Source organism: Oncorhynchus clarkii, chromosome 12 (genome assembly GCF_045791955.1).
Source record: "Oncorhynchus clarkii lewisi isolate Uvic-CL-2024 chromosome 12, UVic_Ocla_1.0, whole genome shotgun sequence".
In the NCBI taxonomy this organism is placed as follows: Eukaryota; Metazoa; Chordata; class Actinopteri; order Salmoniformes; family Salmonidae; genus Oncorhynchus; species Oncorhynchus clarkii.
The window spans coordinates 100,915,362-100,938,159 of NC_092158.1; the positions used below are offsets into that span (position 1 = coordinate 100,915,362).

Here is a 22,798-nt window from a genome sequence, read left to right on the forward strand (position 1 = left end):
TTAAACGGAACACAGGAAGTGAACATTTTTCCCCCTGTTAGCTTAGCCTCTCGTGCCAGCTATATCACGTTCTAAGCACAAAATAGGGTCCCTTTCGCCATCCGCTAAAATACTATAATCATTTTAAAAAACATTTTAAAAAACAGCTGCCGCAAACCGAAGCCTTGTTGATCTTACCTCTGGCAAAGTCACTTAATAATAGTTATCAGGGTGGGTTTACTAGTGACGTCTCACATTAAACTTTTCGGCATACTTTGCTAGCATTATGTTGACCAGAGCAACACGGTACATAATACAGATATGCCTGTAGTCAGTCAACACTGTTGTAGTGCGGACAAAAATACTTTGGCTCCAACTCCGAAGATCTATCCTCTAATTTCCAACCTTTCTGGCTCTAGAAGTTAATATTGACCGACAGAAATAGTACCGTTGTAACGGCCGTTGTTGGTGGAAGAAGAGGAGGACCAATGCGCAGTGTGGTAAGTGTCCATATTGATTTAATAGAACAATCGAACACTGAAGCAAAACAATAAAGCGACAACGAACGAAACGAAACAGTCCTGTACGGTGAATACACAAAACACAGAACAGAAAATAATCACCCACAAATCAAGGGTGAAAACAGGTTGCCTAAGTATGGTAAAACAAAGACAAAACAAAGGAACTAAGGTCAGAACGTGACAACCGTTTGGCCTAACGGACTAAATCTGGAATTTATCACTCATTGCTCTGACGCTAAAAACCACTACTGGAGGCGCTCTGGAGCCTCTTCGAATGGGAACACACAACCAATTTGAATGTAGCAAAGCAGTCTGTTTGTACAGTTATTTTTGCACAGTTGATATATAGAATTCAACAGCAAAGTAATTCTATATTAGATTCCTCACAGCGGGGCGTCATAAATGTTGTGTCTTTACTATCATTAAACTGAAGACTTCGTTTTTATCAAAGATTCTATGTAATTAGTTACTCGATTAAACTGAATAATCATGTAACTGTAATTAACTAGGAAGTTGCGCCAAGGAAAGAATTCAGATTACAAAGTTATAATTTCCCAATATAACCTTTCAGATATTTTCATATCTGATCAATAGTCTTCTGATTAATGATTTATTTTACCTCACGTTAGTCTCATTCCAAACGTCGTAAATGGTTATCTGCACGAACCCAGTCTTCACTATGAGTCATCCATACATCAATTGTCTTAAATCATTTATTTATTACTAACTAAGTAATTCACAGAAATGCATAAACAAACAGTAAATGTGGTTACATGTGGTGATAGAATGAGCCCTAGTGGGCTGAACCGACATGTGGTGATAGAATGAGCCCTAGTGGGCTGAACCGACATGTGGTGATAGAATGAGCCCTAGTGGGCTGAACCGACATGTGGTGATAGAATGAGCCCTAGTGGACTGAACCGACATGTGGTGATAGAATGAGCTCTAGTGGGCTGAACCGACATGTGGTGATAGAATGAGCTCTAGTGGGCTGAACCGACATGTGGTGATAGAATGAGCCCTAGTGGGCTGAACCGACATGTGGTGATAGAATGAGCCCTAGTGGGCTGAACCGACATCTGGTGATAGAATGAGCCCTAGTGGGCTGAACCGACATGCGGTGATAGAATGAGCCCTAGTGGGCTGAACCGACATGTGGTGATAGAATGAGCCCTAGTGGGCTGAACCGACATGTGGTGATAGAATGAGCTCTAGTGGGCTGAACCGGCATGGCAGCTTGTTAGACAAGAGGGGAGTGGGGGGTTTTACCAAGAAGTCACTACAGAGTTAATTATAACAATTAAAATGCTAATCCTTTAGACATGAACACTCACTCATTCGGGAACAATTGCAATCAATATATATATTTACGCTCAGTGTGTCATCTTGATCACTGGTGAAAAGTCTTTATTTTGTAGAATTGTCCCTCTCTCTCTCTGTCTTGGTTAGAGGGGATAGTTCAAAGTGACATTCATTATAGAATGGATGTTTCGGCAGTTGTTGTTCTTCGCGTTCAATGATACCGAATTCCTAGTAATTAGTATCAAAGACTTGTTCTTATTCTGTCAGTATCAATAGTCTAAGAGTTTAACAATGTGGTATGGTTAAAAGATTCTACAACCTTTGTCCTCCCCTAAGTTGGGTTTTATTCGGAATGGCAGAAAAGGGCTGTCCCAGGATGTCTGACCCTAACTGGGCTCAGGGGCAGTCCTCTGATTTAGTTCAAATCAAAAGGGAATTGTATTTTTCTTCATTAAACAGTCCACAATCATATTCCACAATTATACAAACAGTATCATACTCACTCATTCATCTTATACAACAATTAGATGTAAACCTCATATCTGAGGCTATTATATAAACAGCGTTATGGTAATGTGGCCACACCGTCTCTCTTGAGCTTCCCAAGTTGTGACAAACGTACCAGTTCGTAGCTGGATTCTTCACCGATCTTTTACACTTTCTCTGGAACATGAAATTTGTTTGTACCTCAAGTTCTTGTCTCCATGAAAAACCACTCTCTATAACGGTGTGTCCATGAGGTCTTCTCAGGAACTTACGACCTCTGACCACAGCAATCTGGTTGTAGAAGCAGAGAGCGGGGGATGGTGCTCGCTGTACTCAAAGAGGGCAACGTCATGACACAGTTTAGGTCACCTAGCAGCACTAGCTCTGAAGATAGATGGGGGCAATCAGTTCACTTAGTTTCCTGATTCAGATCTGTTCAAACCAACTCTTAGTATCCTGATTCAGATCTGTTCAAACCAACTCTTAGTGTCCTGATTCAGATCTGTTTAAACCAACTCTTAGTTTCCTGATTCAGATCTGTTCAAACCAACTCTTAGTTTCCTGATTCAGATCTGTTTAAACCAACTCTTAGTTTCCTGATTCAGATCTGTTCAAACCAACTCTTAGTTTCCTGATTCAGATCTGTTTAAATCAACTCTTAGTTTCCTGATTCAGATCTGTTCAAACCAACTCTTAGTGTCCTGATTCAGATCTGTTTAAACCAACTCTTAGTTTCCTGATTCAGATCTGTTTAAACCAACTCTTAGTTTCCTGATTCAGATCTGTTTAAACCAACTCTTAGTTTCCTGATTCAGATCTGTTCAAACCAACTCTTAGTGTCCTGATTCAGATCTGTTCAAACCAACTCTTAGTGTCCTGATTCAGATCTGTTCAAACCAACTCTTAGTTTCCTGATTCAGATCTGTTCAAACCAACTCTTAGTTTCCTGATTCAGATCTGTTTAAACCAACTCTTAGTTTCCTGATTCAGATCTGTTCAAACCAACTCTTAGTTTCCTGATTCAGATCTGTTTAAACCAACTCTTAGTGTTATTATTCATTATTTATTTATGATTTGTATTAATCAAGGCATAATCAGGATTAATTTATTATTGTTTAGAAACGTGTTATCTCCTCCCTTAGACAGGAAATTACTCCAGTCATCATCCACAGTTCAGCTACTGAACACAACCCAAAACAAACTGCAAATGCAGCCAATGAGTTTGGGACCAAATACTAAACTTTTGACTACTTTAATAGACTATAAGTAAATTGATCAGAATATTTACGACTTCATCAAATTATCAAAGTATGGGGGGAATAGATACATAAAGTGTTTTCATTTCTAAAATACCCTCAAATTAATGGTGACATTATATACTGTCACCTCATATGAAACATTTGATCTGAAATCCAAAATGTTGGAGTATAGAGCCACATTTAAAATGTTAGCTTCACTGTCTAAATAGATATGTTGTGGACTGTATACTCAATACAATCTAAATCTGATACCTCACTGTCAAAATAGATATAGTGTGGACTGTATACTCAATACAATCTAAATCTGATACCTCACTGTCTAAATAGATATGGTGTGGACGTATACTCAATACAATCTAAATCTGATACCTCACTGTCTAAATAGATATGGTGTGGACTGTATACTCAATACAATCTAAATCTGATACCTCACTGTCTAAATAGATATGATGTGGACTGTATACTCAATACAATCTAAATCTGATACCTCACTGTCTGTCTTCTGACTGATATTGCTTTTTAAACTGCTCTGGTCAGTCTACTCAAATATTTGTACTATACATTTTTCTAACTGCAGTCAATACTTTGATCATTTGTCATTTCTAATAATGATACAATATTTAATTCATGAATAGATATGGCAGGTTTCAGGACACTGATGTATCTGAATATGTTTAAAAAATATACTGCCAATATTTTCACAACCAAAGAATAGCAGTGTGATTTTAATATGATTTGACTCTTTGCAGGCTGTCAGGCTGTCTAGTCACAGAGGAAGGTTGTGCTTCTCTGGTCTCAGCTCTGAGGTCAAACCCCTCACACCTGAGAGAGCTGGATCTGAGCTACAATCACCCAGGAGACTCAGGAGTCAGACTGCTCTCTGCTGGACTGGAGGATCCACACTGCAGACTGGAGAAACTCAAGTATGTAGAGGGTTTATGTCAATGTTCATATCAGACATGTTTGACTTATCAGGCAAGTTAAGACAAACATTCTTACCACCTCTTGGACAAAGATATGATGACTGTGTGTGTGTCCAGTGTGTCCAATGTGTGTGTGTCCAGTGTGTCCAGTGTGTGTGTCCAGTATATGTGTGTATGTCCTCTCAAAAACAGACTGGACACACACAACAGACACACACACACACATTGGACATACAAACACACACACACACACACACACACACACACACACACACACACACACACACACACACACACACACACACACACACACACATACATACACCCACACATACACACACACACGCTGGACATACAAACACATACAAACACACACACACACGCAAGACATACAAACACACACACACACACGCTGGACACACACACACACACACATACAAACACACACACACACGCAAGACATACAAACACACACACACACACACACGCTGGACACACACACACACACACACACACACACACAGGATAAAAGCTGTTGCCCAACAACTTGCTCAGTTTCACCTCAGGAAGCTGGGTTGTTACAGTTAATGAACTGGATATTCTATGTTCATTATCACATATCTTATCATATCATACTGACAAAAGGGTTCATTGATCATTACATTGAATAACATACTGAATTAATGCATTGATTTTCACATTAGTATAACAATATGACCATACAGTTCTAGGAAACGGAAGATGAATCTATATGTTGTTTGAGAGAATAAACCAAATGCATCTGCCATTGTCCTTCTACACTACTGGTGTTAAATTAACAGTGTGTTTGTGAAGTCATGATGATCTCTTTGTCAGGCTGTCAGGCTGTGGAGTCACAGAGGAAGGCTGTGCTTCTCTAGTCTCAGCTCTGGAGTCAAACCCCTCACACCTGAGAGAGCTGGATCTGAGTAACAATGACCTGAAGGATTCAGGAGTGAAGCTGCTCTCTGCTGGACTGGGGAATCCCCACTGTAAACTGGAGACTCTGAGGTCAGTATTCCTATAGTTGGTCAACAAGTGATAACTGTTCAACAGAGCCACATGTGTTTACGAGACACACATACTTCAATGGTGAGAGGTTAGTATGTTTTGTTGTAGCCTCTGTTATTGGTAATGGTGAGAGGTTAGCATGTTTTGTTGTAGCCTCTGTTATTGGTAATGGTGAGAGGTTAGTATGTTTTTGTTGTAGTCTCTGTTATTGGTAATGGTGAGAGGTTAGTATGTTTTGTTGTAGCCTCTGTTATTGGTAATGGTGAGAGGTTAGCATGTTTTGTTGTAGCCTCTGTTATTGGTAATGGTGCGAGGTTAGCATGTTGTGTTGTAGCCTCTGTTATTGGTAATGGTGAGAGGTTAGCATGTTTTGTTGTAGCCTCTGTAACTCTCTCACTCATTATTATTAATGATTCATTCATGATCTTCCTCAATCATGACAGTCATTGTGTTCAAAGAATATGGGACCAAATACTAAACTTTTGACTACTTTAATACAATATAAGTGAATTGGTCAGAATACTTATGACTTCAAATGGGGGGACTAGATACATAGTGCATTTATTTTTCTAAATGGTGAAACATACAAACATATGTATTAAAATATCCTCAAATAAAAAGTGACATTGTATAATGTTGAAAACAATATACTGCCACTATTTTCACCACAAAGAATAGCAGTGTGATTTTAATATGATTTTACTCTTTGCAGGCTGCCAGGCTGTCTAGTCACAGAGGAAGGCAGTGCTTCTCTGGTCTCAGCTTTGAGGTCAAACCCCTCACACCTGAGAGAGCTGGACCTGAGCTACAATCACCCAGGTGACTCAGGAGTCAGACTGCTCTCTGCTGGACTGGAGGATTCACACTGCAGACTGGAGAAACTCAAGTATGTAGAGGGTTTATGTCAATGTTCATATTAGACATGTTTCACTTATCGGGCAAGTTAAGACAAACATTCTTACCACCACTTTGACAAAGTTATATGCTGACTGTGTGTGTGTGTGTGTGAGTTCAGGTGTATCCCTCAATGACTGTCTGTTCTTCTGCTTACCGCTACAGTGTGGAACATGGTGGAGAGAACAGAATGAAACCTGGGCTTAGAAAATGTGAGTGTTGACTGCTGTGAAGAATATTGTTAAGTCAAAGTCAAAGACCACCATCATTACTGACTTGGTCATATTAAATATCAGCTGTAGTTCTACAGAAGCAAAAATCAGGGACAACAAAGTTTACAAAGAGTATCTTTGACTGTGTGTATGTGTGTGTGTAATTAATGTGAACTAGTAAGTTTTATATTACCATACTGTATAACATATGATCATTCAACAAGTCTCAAGTTACCTTAACTTCTCCTTTTGATACCTAGAAACATCTACGTTAAATGAATTAGTGAAAAGTGAGTGAACATTCTAATGTGAATGATGATGATTTCTAATATTGTGTCTGGTTTCATCCATCAGATGTCTGTGATCTCACACTGGACCCAAACACAGTAGACAGACACCTCTCTCTGTCTGAGGAGAACAGAAAGGTGACATGGAGGAGAGAGAAGCAGCCGTATCCTGATCACCCAGAGAGATTTGAGGGCTGTAGACAGGTGCTGTGTAGAGAGGGTCTGACTGGGCGCTGTTACTGGGAGGTAGAGTGGAGTGGGAGTGGGGCTGTTATAGGAATGACATATAAAGGAAACAGCAGAGGGGGTAGGGACTGTTGGCTTGGATACAATGACAAGTCCTGGAGTCTGTTCTGCTCTGACAACAGTTACTCTGCCTGGCACAATAATAATCCCACTACCATAGACGTCCCCCCCTCCAGCTTCCACAGAGTAGGAGTGTATCTGGACTGGCCAGCCGGCACGCTGTCCTTCTATAGAGCCTCCTCTGACACACTGACCCACCTGATCACATTCACCTCCACATTCACTGAGCCCCTCTATCCAGGGTTTAGGATTGATTATGACTCCTCAGTGTCCCTGTGTCAGGTAAAAAAAAAAATCTTTTTTAAATAATTAAATAATGAAATAACACAAACACACACACACACTGGACACACAGAACACACGCACACACAGACACCCATACACACTGGACACACACAGTAACGGTTTTCTAGGTGTGAAGGAGAGTCGGACCAAAATGCGGCGTGTAGATTGCGATCCATGTTTATTAAACTGAAACACGAATCTAAATACAAACACTACAAAACAATAAACGCAACGAAAACCGAAACAGCCTAATACTGGTGCACATAAACATAGAACAAGGACATCAGGACACTAAGGACAATCACCCACGAAACACTCAAAGAATATGGCTGCCTAAATATGGTTCTCAATCAGAGACAACGATAAAGACATGCCTCTGATTGAGAACCACTTCAGACAGCCATAGACTTAACAAGAACACCCCACTAAGCTACAATCTCAATACCAACACACCACATACAAAAACCCATGCCACACCCTGGCCTGACCAAATAAATGAAGATAAACACAAAATACTTCGACCAGGGCGTGACAGAACCCCCCCCCCCCCCCTAAGGTGCGGACTCCCGGACGCACATCAAAACAATAGGGAGGGTCCGGGCGTCTGTCCATGGTGGCGGCTCCGGCGCGGGACGTGGACCCCAGTCTATCAATGTCTTAGTCCCTCCTCCTCGCGTCCTAGGATAGTCCACCCTCGCCGCCGACCATGGCCTAGTAGTCCTCACCCAGAATCCCACTGGACTGAGGGGCAGCTCGGGACTGAGGGGCAGCTCGGGACTGAGGGGCAGCTCGGGACTGAGGGGCAGCTCGGGACTGAGGGGCAGCTCGGGACTGAGGGGCAGCTCGGGACTGAGAGGAAGCCCAGCACTGAGAGGAAGCTCAGGCAGGTAGTTGGATCCGGCAGATCCTGGCTGGCTGGTGGTTCTGGCAGATCCTGGCTGATCTGGAAGAGTCTGGTTGACTGGCAGATCTGGAAGAGTCTGGTTGACTGGCAGATCTGGAAGAGTCTGGTTGACTGGCAGATCTGGAAGAGTCTGGTTGACTGGCAGATCTGGAAGAGTCTGGTTGACTGGCAGATCTGGAAGAGTCTGGCTGACTGGCAGGTCTGGAAGAGTCTGGCTGACTGGCAGGTCTGGAAGAGTCTGGCTGACTGGCAGATCTGGAAGAGTCTGGCTGACAGGCAGATCTGGAAGAGTCTGGCTGCTCCATGCTGACTGGCTGCTCCTTGCTGACTGGCGGCTCCTTACTGACTGGCGGCTCTGGCTGCTCCATGCTGACTGGCGGCCCTGGCTGCTCCATGCTGACTGGCGGCCCTGGCTGCTCCATGCTGACTGGCGTCCCTGGCTGCTCCATGCTGACTGGCGTCCCTGGCTGCTCCATGCTGACTGGCGTCCCTGGCTGCTCCATGCTGACTGGTGTCCCTGGCTGCTCCATGCAGACCGGCAGCTCTGGCGGCTCCTTGCAGACTGGAGGCTCTGGCGGCATCCTGCAGACTGGCAGCTCCTTGCAGACTGGCAGCTCCTTGCAGACTGGCAGCTCTATGCAGACTGGCAGCTCTATGCAGACTCCGGCAGCGCTGTAGAGACGGAAGGCTCCAACTGCGCTGAACAGGCGGGAGACTCTGGCAGCGCTGTAGAGGAGCAAGGCTCTGACAGCGCTAGACAGGCGGGAGACTCCGGCAGCGCTGGAGAGGAGGAAGGCTCTGGCAGCGCTGGACAGGCGAGGCGCACTGTAGGCCTGATGCGTGGTGCTGGCACTGGTGGTACTGGGCCGAGAACACGCACAGGAAGCCTGGTGCGGGGAGCTGCCACCGGAGGGCTGGTGCGTGGAGGTGGTACTGGGTAGACCGGACCGTGCAGGCGCACTGGAGCTCTTGAGCACCGAGCCTGCCCAACCTTACCTGGTTGAATGCTCCCGGTCGCCCTGCCAGTGCGGCGAGGTGGAATAGCCCGCACTGGGCTATGCAGGCGAACCGGGGACACCGAGCGCAAGGCTGGTGCCATGTAAGCCGGCCCAAGGAGACGCACTGGAGACCAGCTGCGTAGAGCCGGCTTCATGGCACTTGGCTTGATGCTCACTCTAGCCCGGCCGATACGCGGAGCTGGAATGTACCGCACCGGGCTATGCACCCGCACTGGGGACACCGTGCACTCCACAGCATAACACGGTGCCTGCCCGGTCTCTCTAGCCCCCCGGTAAGCACAGGGAGTTTGCGCAGGTCTCCTACCTGGCGTAGCCATCCTCCCTGTGAGTCCCCCCCCCCTCCCAATAATTTTTTGGGGCTGACTCTCGGGCTTCCATCCGCGTCGCCGTGCTGCCTCCTCATACCAGCGCCTCTCCGCTTTCACCGCCTCCAGTTCTTCTTTGGGGCGGCGATATTCTCCTGGCTGAGCCCAGGGTCCTCTTCCATCAAGGATCTCCTCCCAAGTCCAGAATTCCTTATTTCGTATCTCCTGCTGCCGCTGTTGCTTCTCCTGCTGCTCCTGCCTGTTGACACGCCACTTGGTCCTTTTGTGGTGGGTGATTCTGTAATGGTTTTCTAGGTGTGAAGGAGAGTCGGACCAAAATGCGGCTTGTAGATTGCGATCCATGTTTATTAAACTGAAACACGAATCTAAATACAAACACTACAAAACAATAAACTTAACGAAAACCGAAACAGCCTAATACTGGTGCAAATAAACATAGAACAAGGACATCAGGACACTAAGGACAATCACCCACGAAACACTCAAAGAATATGGCTGCCTAAATATGGTTCCCAATCAGAGACAACGATAAACACCTGCCTCTGATTGAGAACCACTTCAGACAGCCATAGACTTAACTAGAACACCCCACTAAGCTACAATCCCAAAACCAACACACCACATACAAAAACCCATGCCACACCCTGGCCTGACCAAATAAATGAAGATAAACACAAAATACTTAGACCAGGGCGTGACACACACACACACACACACACACACACACACACACACACACACACACACACACTGGACACACACATACACACGAACACACACTGTACACACACACACACACTTACACACACTGGACAAACACACAAACAAACAAACACACACACACACACACGCACACACACACACACTGGACACACACACCCAAAACAACATGCAGTCTTTCCACAAGACTCCCATAAAGTTATAGTGTGACGTTATGAGTTGACGTTAAAGTAACATTCTCAGAACATACTGCACTTGTTTTATACTGTTTTAGATGGATCCTCTGTTTATCATCTTGTTTTAGATGGATCCTCTGTTTATCATCTTGTTTTATAGTGTTTTAGATGGATCCTCTGTTTATCATCTTGTTTTATACTGTTTTAGATGGATCCTCTGTTTATCATCTTGTTTTATACTGTTTTAGATGGATCCTCTGTTTATCATCTTGTTGTATACTGTTTTAGATGGATCCTCTGTTTATCATCTTGTTTTATACTGTTTTAGATGGATCCTCTGTTTATCATCTTGTTTTATACTGTTTTAGATGGATCCTCTGTTTATTATCTTGTTTTATACTGTTTTAGATGGATCCTCTGTTTATCATCTTGTTTTATACTGTTTTAGATGGATCCTCTGTTTAAACATTTAAACTCTTACAATAACACCGTTAAAATACCAATGTGATAATTTGTTCTGTTTTTTATGTTGAATAACAAATTGTACAATTATATATATATGCTCCATAGCTGTACAAGTAAACAAGGATATATTGTACTTTTCATAATTAAACATAATTGAAACAAGAAAAAGCCTGTTACTTGTGAAAACAGTTTGGTTATTGATTCTTCATTGCCTCTGCCAGTCGCAGGTTGATGTTTGTCATGAATCTTGACCTGGAGGCAGAACTGTGTGATTTCCTCTAGATATGCCAGCTACAAAGTCAAAATTGGATGTGGAAAATAATGTTGTTTTATGGTCTTAATATAAGGGAAGGATTAGCAGTGTGGTTAGGGTTGAGGTTAGGATTTAAATCTGATTTTTTGTTTTACTTTGTGCCTGTGCCAACTAGTGACCTCTTTGCTGAACTGCCTCCAGGGTAAGATTCATGACAATAAATGCCAACCTGCCTCCCAGGCATCCCCTCCTTATCTTTACAAGGCTGCAGAACATGCAAGCTAGTGATGTGGGGGTTCTCTCATAACCCTCAGTCCCCAGGTGGGTAGATGGCAGGTTGAATAAAGAGAAGCTAGTGATGTGGGGGTTCTCTCATAACCCTCAGTCCCCAGGTGGGTAGATGGCAGGTTGAATAAAGAGAAGCTAGTGATGTGGGGGTTCTCTCATAACCCTCAGTCCCCAGGTGGGTAGATGGCAGGTTGAATAAAGAGAAGCTAGTGATGTGGGGGTTCTCTCATAACCCTCAGTCCCCAGGTGGGTAGACGGCAGGTTGTATAAAGAGAAGCTAGTGATGTGGGGGTTCTCTCATAACCCTCAGTCCCCAGGTGGGTAGATGGCAGGTTGAATAAAGAGAAGCTAGTGGTGTGGGGGTTCTCTCATAACCCTCAGTCCCCAGGTGGGTAGATGGCAGGTTGAATAAAGAGAAGCTAGTGATGTGGGGGTTCTCTCATAACCCTCAGTCCCCAGGTGGGTAGATGGCAGGTTGACTAAAGAGAAGCTAGTGATGTGGGGGTTCTCTCATAACCCTCAGTCCCCAGGTGGGTAGATGGCAGGTTGAATAAAGAGAAGCTAGTGGTGTGGGGGTTCTCTCATAACCCTCAGTCCCCAGGTGGGTAGATGGCAGGTTGTATAAAGAGAAGCTAGTGATGTGGGGGTTCTCTCATAACCCTCAGTCCCCAGGTGGGTAGAAGGCAGGTTGAATAAAGAGAAAACAATAGGCTATAATACAAAATCCATAAATGTATAATTATTGTATAATTTCCACAAAACATTAAGGACACCTTTCTTTCCATGACAAACTGACCAGGCGTAACTCACTATTAGGAAGGTATCCTTAATATTTAGTTTACTCAGTGGTTCTGACCCTTTACATAACAGACAATCCTCTTTGCCGGGAACCTTCTTAAAACCTGTGGCGACTCTAGGGGCAGTATTTTCATTTTTGGAAAAAAAACATTCCCGTTTTAAACTGGATATTTTGTCAGGACAAGATGCTAGAATATGCATATAATTGAGTTTGGATAGAAAACACTCTATTGTTTCCAAAACTGTAAAGATATTGTCTGTGAGTATAACAGAACTGATGTTGCAGGCGAAAGCCTGAGAAAAATCCAATCCGGAAGTGCCCCATATTTTGAAAGCGCTGCGTTCCAATGACTCCCTATTCAGCTGTGAATGGGCTATCAACGAGCTTACGCTTTCTACGTATTCCCCAAGGTGTCTACAGCATTGTGATGTAGTTTTACGCATTTATGTTGAAGAATAGCCGTAGGCGGCTACATTGCGTAAGTGGTCACCTGATGCTCCCAGGGTGACTCTCGCGTAAAATACAGAGGTAGCCATTACTCCAATCGGTCCTACTGAAAAACTAATTGCCCCAACGGATATATTATCGAATAGATATTAGAAAAACACCTTGAGGATGGATTCTAAACAACGTTTGCCATGTTTCCGTCGATATTATGGAGCTAATTTTGAATATTTTTCGCTGTTTTCGTGACTGCAATTTCCGGGCAAATTCTCAGCCAAACGTGAAGAACAAACGGAGCTATTTCGCCTACAAAAATAATATTTTGGGAAAAAATGAACTTTGGCTGTCTACCTGGGAGTCTCGTGAGTGAAAACATCCGAAGTTCATCAAAGGTAAACGATTCAATTTGATTGCTTTTCTGATTTTCGTGACAAGGTTGCCTGCTGCTAGCAAGGCATAATGTTATGCTAGTCTATCGATAAACTTACACAAATGCTTGTCTAGCTTTGGCTGTAAAGCATATTTAAAAAATCTGAGATGACAGGGTGATTAACAAAAGGCTAAGCTGTTTTCCAATATATTTCAGTTGTGATTTTCATGAATAGGAAGATTTTCTAGGAAGATTTATGTCCGTTGCGTTATGCTAATTAGTGTCAGGCGATGATTACGCTCCCGGATCCGGAATGGGGAGTCACAAGAAGTTTTAAGCACTTGAAATTTTCCCAAATGCTTCCACAATGATGCTTTCTCACAGCTGCTCCAGGGCCTCTTGGATTGAGGATTTATTATCTTCATTCTAATCACAAACAAAGACAAGATTCAAACAGATATACCTGATGGTCCAACACAATAGGGGAGGGGGGTGGCATAGGGAAGGTAGGGGAGAGGAGGGGGGGGCATAGGGAAAGGTAGGGGAGAGGAGGGGGGTATAGGGAAGGTAGGGGAGAGGAGGGGGGCATAGGGAAGGTAGGGGAGAGGAGGGGGAGCATAGGTAAGGTAGGGGAGAGGAGGGGGAGCATTGTTAAGGTAGGGGAGAGGAGGGGGGCATAGGGAAGGTAGGGGAGAGGAGGGGGGCATAGGGAAGGTAGGGGAGAGGAGGGGGGCATAAGGAAGGTAGGGGAGAGGAGGGGGGATAGGGAAGGTAGGGGAGAGGAGGGGGGTTATAGGGAAGGTAGGGAAGAGGAGGGGGGCATAGGGAAGGTAGGGGAGAGGATGGGGGCATAGGGAAGGTAGGGGAGAGGAGGGGGGCATAGGGAAGGTAGGGGAGAGGCATAGGGAAGCTAGGGGAGAGGATGGGGGCATAGGGAAGGTAGGGGAGAGGAGGGGGGCATAGGGAAGGTAGGGGAGAGATGGGGGGCATAGGGAAGGTAGGGAAGAGGAGGGGGGGCATATGGAAGGTAGCGGAGAGGAGGGGGGCATAGGGAAGGTAGGGGAGAGGAGGGGGGCATAGGGAAGGTAGGGGAGAGGAGGGGGGCATAGGGAAGGTAGGGGAGAGGATGGGGGCATAAGGAAGGTAGGGGAGAGGAGGGGGGATAGGGAAGGTAGGGGAGAGGAGGGGGGTATAGGGAAGGTAGGGGAGGGGAGATAAAAAGGAAAGACTTCCTCCATATCAGGTAACCAACCTCAAAGTCTACCCTCACCAACTTACCATACTGGCTGAGTTCTGAACATCCCTCGCTGTCCTCTGATCCTGTCAGGTAGCAGCCTCAGTCTACCCTCACCAACTAACCAGACTGAGTGAGTTCTGAACATCCCTCGCTGTCCTCTGATCCTGTCAGGTAGCAGCCTCAGTCTACCCTCACCAACTAACCAGACTGAGTGAGTTCTGAACATCCCTCGCTGTCCTCTGATCCTGTCAGGTAGCAGCCTCAGTCTACCCTCACCAACTAACCAGACTGAGTGAGTTCTGAACATCCCTCTCTGTCCACTGATGCTGCATCCAAGTCTACTTGGGTCTCTTTCTGGTGTCTCTGTCTTGAATATTTAGTGCTTTTTCAGTTATTTTCCAGGCTGACTGAAAAACACAAAAGATGCAACATATATATAAGGGTAAGAACAAATCCACATATTAGCAACAACAACATTACAGCATTGCCATGCTTTACATGTCTACCGTCACCAACTTACCAGACTGGCTGTGTTCTGAACAACCATCGCTGTCCTCTGATCCTGTCAGGTAGCAGCCGCAGTCTACCGTCACCAACTTACCAGACTGGCTGAGTTCTGAACAACCATCGCTGGCCTCTGAGTCTTCATCTGTAGGCAAGTCAATCTGATCCTCACATAGGAGCCAGGTGGGAGTTTCCAAAGAAAACCCTTATGTCTTTGACAGACTGTGGTCCAACACACCCATCAGGGGATCTGACTGTCTACAACACTGTGGTCCATCAGGGGATCTGACTGTCTGCAGCACTGTGGTCCATCACATCCATCAGGGGATCTGACTGTCTACAACACTGTGGTCCATCAGGGGATCTGACTGTCTACAGCACTGTGGTCCAACACACCCATCAGGGGATCTGACTATCTACAACACTGTGGTCCATCAGGGGATCTGACTGTCTACAACACTGTGGTCCAACACACCCATCAGGGGATCTGACTGTCTACAACACTGTGGTCCAACAGGGGGTCTGACTGTCTACAACACTGTGGTCCAACACACCCATCAGGGGATCTGCCTGTCTACAACACTGTGGTCCAACAGGGGATCTGACTGTCTACAACACTGTGGTCCAACACACCCATCAGGGGATCTGACTGTCTACAACACTGTGGTCCATCAGGGGATCTGACTGTCTACAACACTGTGGTCCTATACACCCATCAGGGGATCAGACTGTCTACAACACTGTGGTCCAACACACCCATCAGGGGATCTGACTGTCTACAACACTGTGGTCCATCAGGGGATCTGACTGTCTACAACACTGTGGTCCATCACACCCATCAGGGGATCAGACTGTCTACAACACTGTGGTCCAACAGGGGATCTGACTGTCTACAACACTGTGGTCCATCACACCCATCAGGGGATAAGACTGTCTACAACACTGTGGTCCAACACACCCATCAGGGGATCTGACTGTCTACAACACTGTGGTCCAACACACCCATCAGGGGATCTGACTGTCTACAACACGGTGGTCCATCAGGGGCTCTGACTGTCTACAACACTGTGGTCCAACACACCCATCAGGGGATCTGACTGTCTACAACACTGTGGTCCAACACACCCATCAGGGGATCTGACTGTCTACAACACTGTGGTCTAACACACCCATCAGGAGATCTGACTGTCTACAGCACTGTGGTCCTTCAGGGGATCTGACTGTCTACAACACTGTGGTCCATCAGGGGATCTGACTGTCTACAACACTGTGGTCCAACACACCCATCAGGGGATCTGACTGTCTACAACACTGTGGTCCTTCAGGGGATCTGACTGTCTACAACACTGTGGTCCATCAGGGGATCTGACTGTCTACAACACTGTGGTCCAACACACCCATCAGGGGATCTGACTGTCTACAACACTGTGGTCCATCACACCCATCAGGGGATCAGACTGTCTACAACACTGTGGTCCAACAGGGGATCTGACTGTCTACAACACTGTGGTCCATCACAACCATCAGGGGATCAGACTGTCTACAACACTGTGGTCCAACAGGGGATCTGACTGTCTACAACACTGTGGTCCAACACACCCATCAGGGGATCTGACTGTCTACAACACGGTGGTCCATCAGGGGCTCTGACTGTCTACAACACTCTGGTCCAACACACCCATCAGGGGATCTGACTGTCTACAACACTGTGGTCCAACACACCCATCAGGAGATCTGACTGTCTACAGCACTGTGGTCCTTCAGGGGATCTGACTGTCTACAACACTGTGGTCCATCAGGGGATCTGACTGTCTACAACACTGTGGTCCAACACACCCATCAGGGGATCTGACTGTCTACAACACTGTGGTCCTTCAGGGGATCTGACTGTCTACAACACTGTGGTCCACAGGGGATCTGACTGTCTACAACACTGTGGTCCTTCAAGGGATCTGACTGTCTACAACACTGTGGTCCAACAGGGGATCTGACTGTCTACAACACTGTGGTCCAACAGGGGATCTGACTGTCTACAACACTGTGGTCCAACACACCCATCAGGGGATCTGACTGTCTACAGCACATATGAGTTCTGTTATACTCACAGACATCATTCGAACAGTTTTAGAAACATCAGAGTGTTTTATATCCAATAGTAATAATAATATGCATATATTAGCATCTGGGACAGAGTAGCAGGCAGTTCATTATGGGCACGCAATTCATCCAAAGGTGAAAATGTTGCCCCCTCTATCAAAGAAGTTAAAAGTGACTGTAAATTCCACAGCAGGAAACTTCTTTTGCATATATTCAACAGGCGTGACAGGCTTCATTGAGCCTATCTCCTCATCCTGGTTTGACTGTGCCATGGTGCTCCAGATTTTTCTTTAGATAGTCTGTGTGTAATTTGTTTGTCTATCCTCTATAGGGTTATCCTAAAATGGGTGTAATATGTAGGAATATGCCTATATAAATTATCCTCTATTCTCTCTCAGTGTGTGTTCAATAACAGTGGGTGATACTGTAATCGTATTTCTATTCTCACTTGATCCAGGCTATAGTAAATGGTTCTACTTATACTCCAACATATTTCACACACGGGCCTCACAGAGACAACCGCATGGTAAACTTCAATTCCTAATGTTTCATCTTAAGGGTGTAGAGTAATAGTTATATGTTATACACCAGTGCCCCCTGGTGGTGACAGGATCACAAAATTACTTATTCTGTTTTTACATTCTACAGAAAGTCTGTATAATTATCTTACTGATATACTAAGGGGTTGTACATTTCCAATACTGTCCATTGGTAGGAAAGTGTCACTTACAAATACGTTCAACCTTTATGAGAATACCTTCTGTTCTACTCCTACCTCTGGATTCCACTATTGGGCCATTACCCAATAACTCCCTCCATGATCCACAGACAAACAAACAACGCACCATTCATAACCAACTCAACTCAGTCATTGGGTACCTCTTCAAAATAAACACTACAAATATCAAAATAACTTAGTCATATAGTAAACATCTAAACCAAGTATTTGGTCATTGTAACTAAATTACCTTAACAAAATAAAATAGATGATTATTATCACTGAATCACCTCTCATAAAGAAACTAGCTAGTATGACAGTAATGGTGTCTTCACATTACAACTTAAAATAAAACAGCAGAGATGAGTATTATAAACACCTCTTCACAACCAAAATAACATTATGTAATGATCACTGCATTACCTCCCAATACATAATGGATAATTAACACTGAACCACCTCTTCTAAACCAAAATAACATTATGTAATGATCACTGCATTACCTCCCAATACATAATGGATGATTAACACTGAACCACCTCTTCTAAACCAAAATAACATTATGTAATGATCACTGCATTACCTCCCAATACATAATGGATGATTAACACTGAACCACCTCTTCTAAACCAAAATAACTAGTATAGCTGATTATTATCTCTGAACCACTTCTCCTAAATAAATGAACTAGTATTAAAGTAATGGTCTCTCCGCATTTACAACTCAAAATAAAATAGAAGAGATGAGTAATGATCGCTGCGTTACTCCCAATATAATGGAAGATCAATGCTGAACCACCTCTTCTAAACCAAAATAACTAGTATTGGTAATAGTCAACCTTATTACACACCCAAAATTAAATAGATGATCATTACTGAATCACCTCTCCAAATAAAAACTAGAATTTCAATAATGGTCGCCTGCATTATTACCCAAAATAAAAATAAAAATCATCAATCATTCATTTCATTCATCCTATATTGACAACATGCATTTCACCAATAGTCACGTTACGTACTTTCTCCAATCTAAGATCCGACTGTATCATATTCAACGTGTATGTCTATCATTTAGAGTGAGTGAGGTGCCACTTCCTTATTAGAGGGAAACCACAGCATTAAATGCCATTTCATTACAAACTTAGATGAAACTGTTTACCTTGTTTCATTTGGATCTCTGGCACCACGGTGTGGAATCTCCTCCAACCGGGGGGAGACACTCACTCCCGGCAAGCTCGCCAAATGTTAGGGTTCGTTCCTTACGTCCTTCTTTGTCAATCATTGGTTCATTGGTGAAATTAACATTATGACAATATCTTTAATTAAATAATTCAAAAACCTTTATTAATGCAATTGCAGACAGAAGTTGACAAACAGGAACAGGAACAGGAACATAACACATGTTTCTGAGTAAGTTCTGCATCAAATAAAAGGTCTCCAGTTGTTTTGTTACACCCTCAGTGTTGCCTGGTGATGTCACTACCTACGTCAGTACCTTTTTACTCCTGAGACCAAAACCCTGCCTCCCAAGCTATATAAACAATGGCTTTTAGTGTTATCTAAAACGTAGCAGTAAAAGTCCACTCCCCAAAGTTGCTTTATTGTGGAATGTTTGACTAGTCTTATCTCCTCCACTCCCCTGCAGAGCTCCTTCTTCAGAGAGAGAGAGAGAGAGAGAGAGAGAGAGAGAGAGAGAGAGAGAGAGAGAGAGAGAGAGAGAAAGGTACTCTGGGATTATTGAATCATTTTGGCTCATTAGACAGGTCAGATTCTATGTTTGAAGATGTGGAGGGGTTTTTGGCAATACACTGTAGATGTATGTGTTCACAAGTAGCCCCCAATATCTTCAAATCCTAGGGGAGAGGAGATGCTACTCCGGGGGTGAGAGGAGATGCTACCCCTGGGGTGAGAGAGGAGCTGCTACCCCTGGGGAGAGAGGAGCTGCTACCCCTGGGGAGAGAGGAGCTGCTACCCCTGGGGAGAGGGGAGCTGCTACCCCTGGGGAGAGAGGAGCTGCTACCCCTGGGGAGAGAGGAGCTGCTACCAGGAGAGACTGTGACAATGCTTGGGAAGAACTTAACGATTGGTGAGTGTTGGGGCACGTTTGGCAGGAGCTTCAGTGATGAAGACTGCTGAACTTCAGTGATGAAGACTGCTGAACTTCAGTGATGAAGACTGCTGAACTTGCTGATGTTTCACAATATGCCATGGCCGTCTCAGTCACCAGGTCTCAACACAATAGAACACCATCAACAAAACACCAAATTATGGATTTTCTTGTGGAAGAATGGTGTCACATTCCTCCAATAGAGTTACAGACAGATGTAGAGTGTATTCCAAGGCACATTGTAAGAGCTGTAAAGAGAGAGGGAGAGAGAACAGGTAGAACCTGATATGCAAATGAGCAGAGCAAACAAAAGTAACTTTCCACAACCTGATGATCATTCAGACTCTGTTTCTATTGAGAGATAAAAGGTAAGACGACGATTGTTATGTGTATTCATATAGTTGATGATATTGTTATGTGTATTCATATAGTTGATGATATTGTTATGTGTATTCATATATTTGATGATATTGTTATGTGTATTCATATATTTGATGATATTGTTATGTGTATTCATATAGTTGATGATATTGTTATGTGAATTCATATAGTTGATGATATTGTTGGTGGACAGTATTATAATAGTCCTACTCTCCTTAAAATGTTTTTAATATAAATTAGATTAATTCATTCTGTGCCCATCTGTGTGCCCAAGGGTGTTCGCTCCTACACTATCTAGAATCTAAAAAGGTTATTTGGCTGTCCCCATAGGAGAACCGTTTGTAGAACCCTTTTTGGTACTAAGCACAGAGGGTTCTACCTGGAACCCAAAATAATATCCTATGGGGACAGCCAGAGGACCCGTTTGGAACCCTTTATTCTAAGAGTGTACTGTATCATAGGTCTATAGACCAGGGTGATCTCCTACTGTATCATAGGTCTATAGACCAGCGTGATCTCCTACTGTATCATAGCTCTATAGACCAAGGTGATCTCCTACTGAATCATAGGTCTATAGACCAGGGTGATCTCCTACTGCATCATAGGTCTATAGACCAGGGTGATATCCTACTGTATCATAGGTCTATAGACCAGGGTGATATCCTACTGTATCATAGGCCTATAGACCAGGGTGATCTCCTACTGTATCATAGGTCTATAGACCAGGGTGATATCATACTGTATCATAGGCCTATAGACCAGAGTGATCTCCTACTGTATCATAGGTCTATAGACAAGGGTGATCTTCTACTGTATCATAGGTATATAGACCAAGGTGATCTCCTACTGTATCATAGGTCTATATACCAGGGTGATCTCCTACTGTATCATAGGCCTATGGACAAGGGTGATCTTATACTGTATCATAGGTCTATGGACAAGGGTGATCTCCTACTGTATCATAGGTCTAGAGACCAGGGTGATCTCCTACTGTATAATAGGCCTATAGATCAGGGTGATCTCCTACTGTAGCATAGGTCTATGGACCAGGGTGATCTCCTACTGTATCATAGGTCTATAGACAGGGGTGATCTGCTAGTGTAGCATAGGTCTATAGACCAGGGTGATCTGCTAGTGTAGCATAGGTCTATAGACCAGGGTGATCTCATACTGTATCATATGTCTCTAGACCAGGGTGATTTCCTACTGTATGGTAGGTCTATAGACCAGGGTGATCTCCTACTGTATCATAGGTCTATAGACCAGGGTGATCTCCTACTGTATCATAGGTCTATAGACCATGGTGATCTCCTACTGTATCATAGGTCTATAGACCAGGGTGATTTCCTACCGTATCATAGGTTTATAGACCAGGGGATATCCTACTGTATCACAGGTCTATAGACCAGGGTGATCTCCTACTGTATCATAGGTCTATAGGCCAGGGTGATCTCCTACTGTATCATAGGTCTATAGACCAAGGCGATCTCCTACTGTATCATAGGTCTATAGACCAGGGTGATCTCCTACTGCATCATAGGTCTATAGACCAGGGTGATCTACTTCTGCATCATAGGTCTATAGACCAGGGTGATCTACTACTGTATCATAGGTCTATAGACCAGGGTGATCTCCTACTGCATCATAGGTCTATAGACCAGAGTGATCCCCTACTGTATAATAGGCCTATAGACCAGGGTGATCTCCTACTGTATCATAGGTCTATAGACCAGGGTGATCTCCTACTGCATCATAGGTCTATAGACCAGGGTGATCTACTACTGTATCACAGGTCTATAGACCAGGGTGATCTCCTACTGTATCATAGGTCTATAGGCCAGGGTGATCTCCTACTGTACCATAGGTCTATAGACCAAGGTGATCTCCTACTGTATCATAGGTCTATAGACCAGGGTGATCTCCTACTGCATCATAGGTCTATAGACCAGGGTGATCTACTACTGCATCATAGGTCTATAGACCAGGGTGATCTACTACTGTATCATAGGTCTATAGACCAGGGTGACCTCCTACTGCATCATAGGTCTATAGACCAGAGTGATCTCCTACTGTATAATAGGCCTATAGACCAGGGTGATCTCCTACTGTATCATAGGTATATAGACCAGGGTGATCTTCTACTGTATCATAGGCCTATGGACCAGGGTGATCTCCTACTGTATCATAGGTCTATGGACCAGGGTGATCTCCTGCTCTATCATAGGTCTATAGACCAGGGTGATCTCCTACTGTATCATAGGTCTATAGGCCAGGGTGATCTCCTACTGTATCATAGGTCTATAGACCAAGGTGATCTCCTACTGTATCATAGGTCTATAGACCAGGGTGATCTCCTACTGCATCATAGGTATATAGACCAGGGTGATCTCCTACTGTATCATAGGTCTATAGACCATGGTGATCTCCTACTGTATCATAGGTCTATAGACCAGGGTGATCTCCTACTGCATCATAGGTATATAGACCAGGGTGATATACTACTGCATC

At 44.2% G+C, this 22,798-nt stretch overlaps 2 protein-coding genes across 2 annotated transcripts in view; both read left to right on the forward strand.

Moving 5' to 3' along the window:
• The window catches only part of LOC139421797 (NLR family CARD domain-containing protein 3-like), a 28,818-nt gene extending 13,714 nt beyond the window's left edge, over positions 1-15,104 (forward strand). The window contains exons 4-8 of the mRNA XM_071172917.1: positions 5,326-5,499; positions 6,212-6,385; positions 6,559-6,605; positions 6,960-7,480; positions 15,054-15,104. Of these exons, the coding sequence (XP_071029018.1) occupies positions 5,326-5,499; positions 6,212-6,385; positions 6,559-6,605; positions 6,960-7,480; positions 15,054-15,104 (967 nt within the window). The remainder of the gene's footprint in view (positions 1-5,325; positions 5,500-6,211; positions 6,386-6,558; positions 6,606-6,959; positions 7,481-15,053) is intronic.
• The window catches only part of LOC139421752 (NLR family CARD domain-containing protein 3-like), a 1,082,035-nt gene that overhangs the window by 181,932 nt on the left and 877,305 nt on the right, over positions 1-22,798 (forward strand). The gene's annotated exons all lie outside the window — the stretch shown is intronic.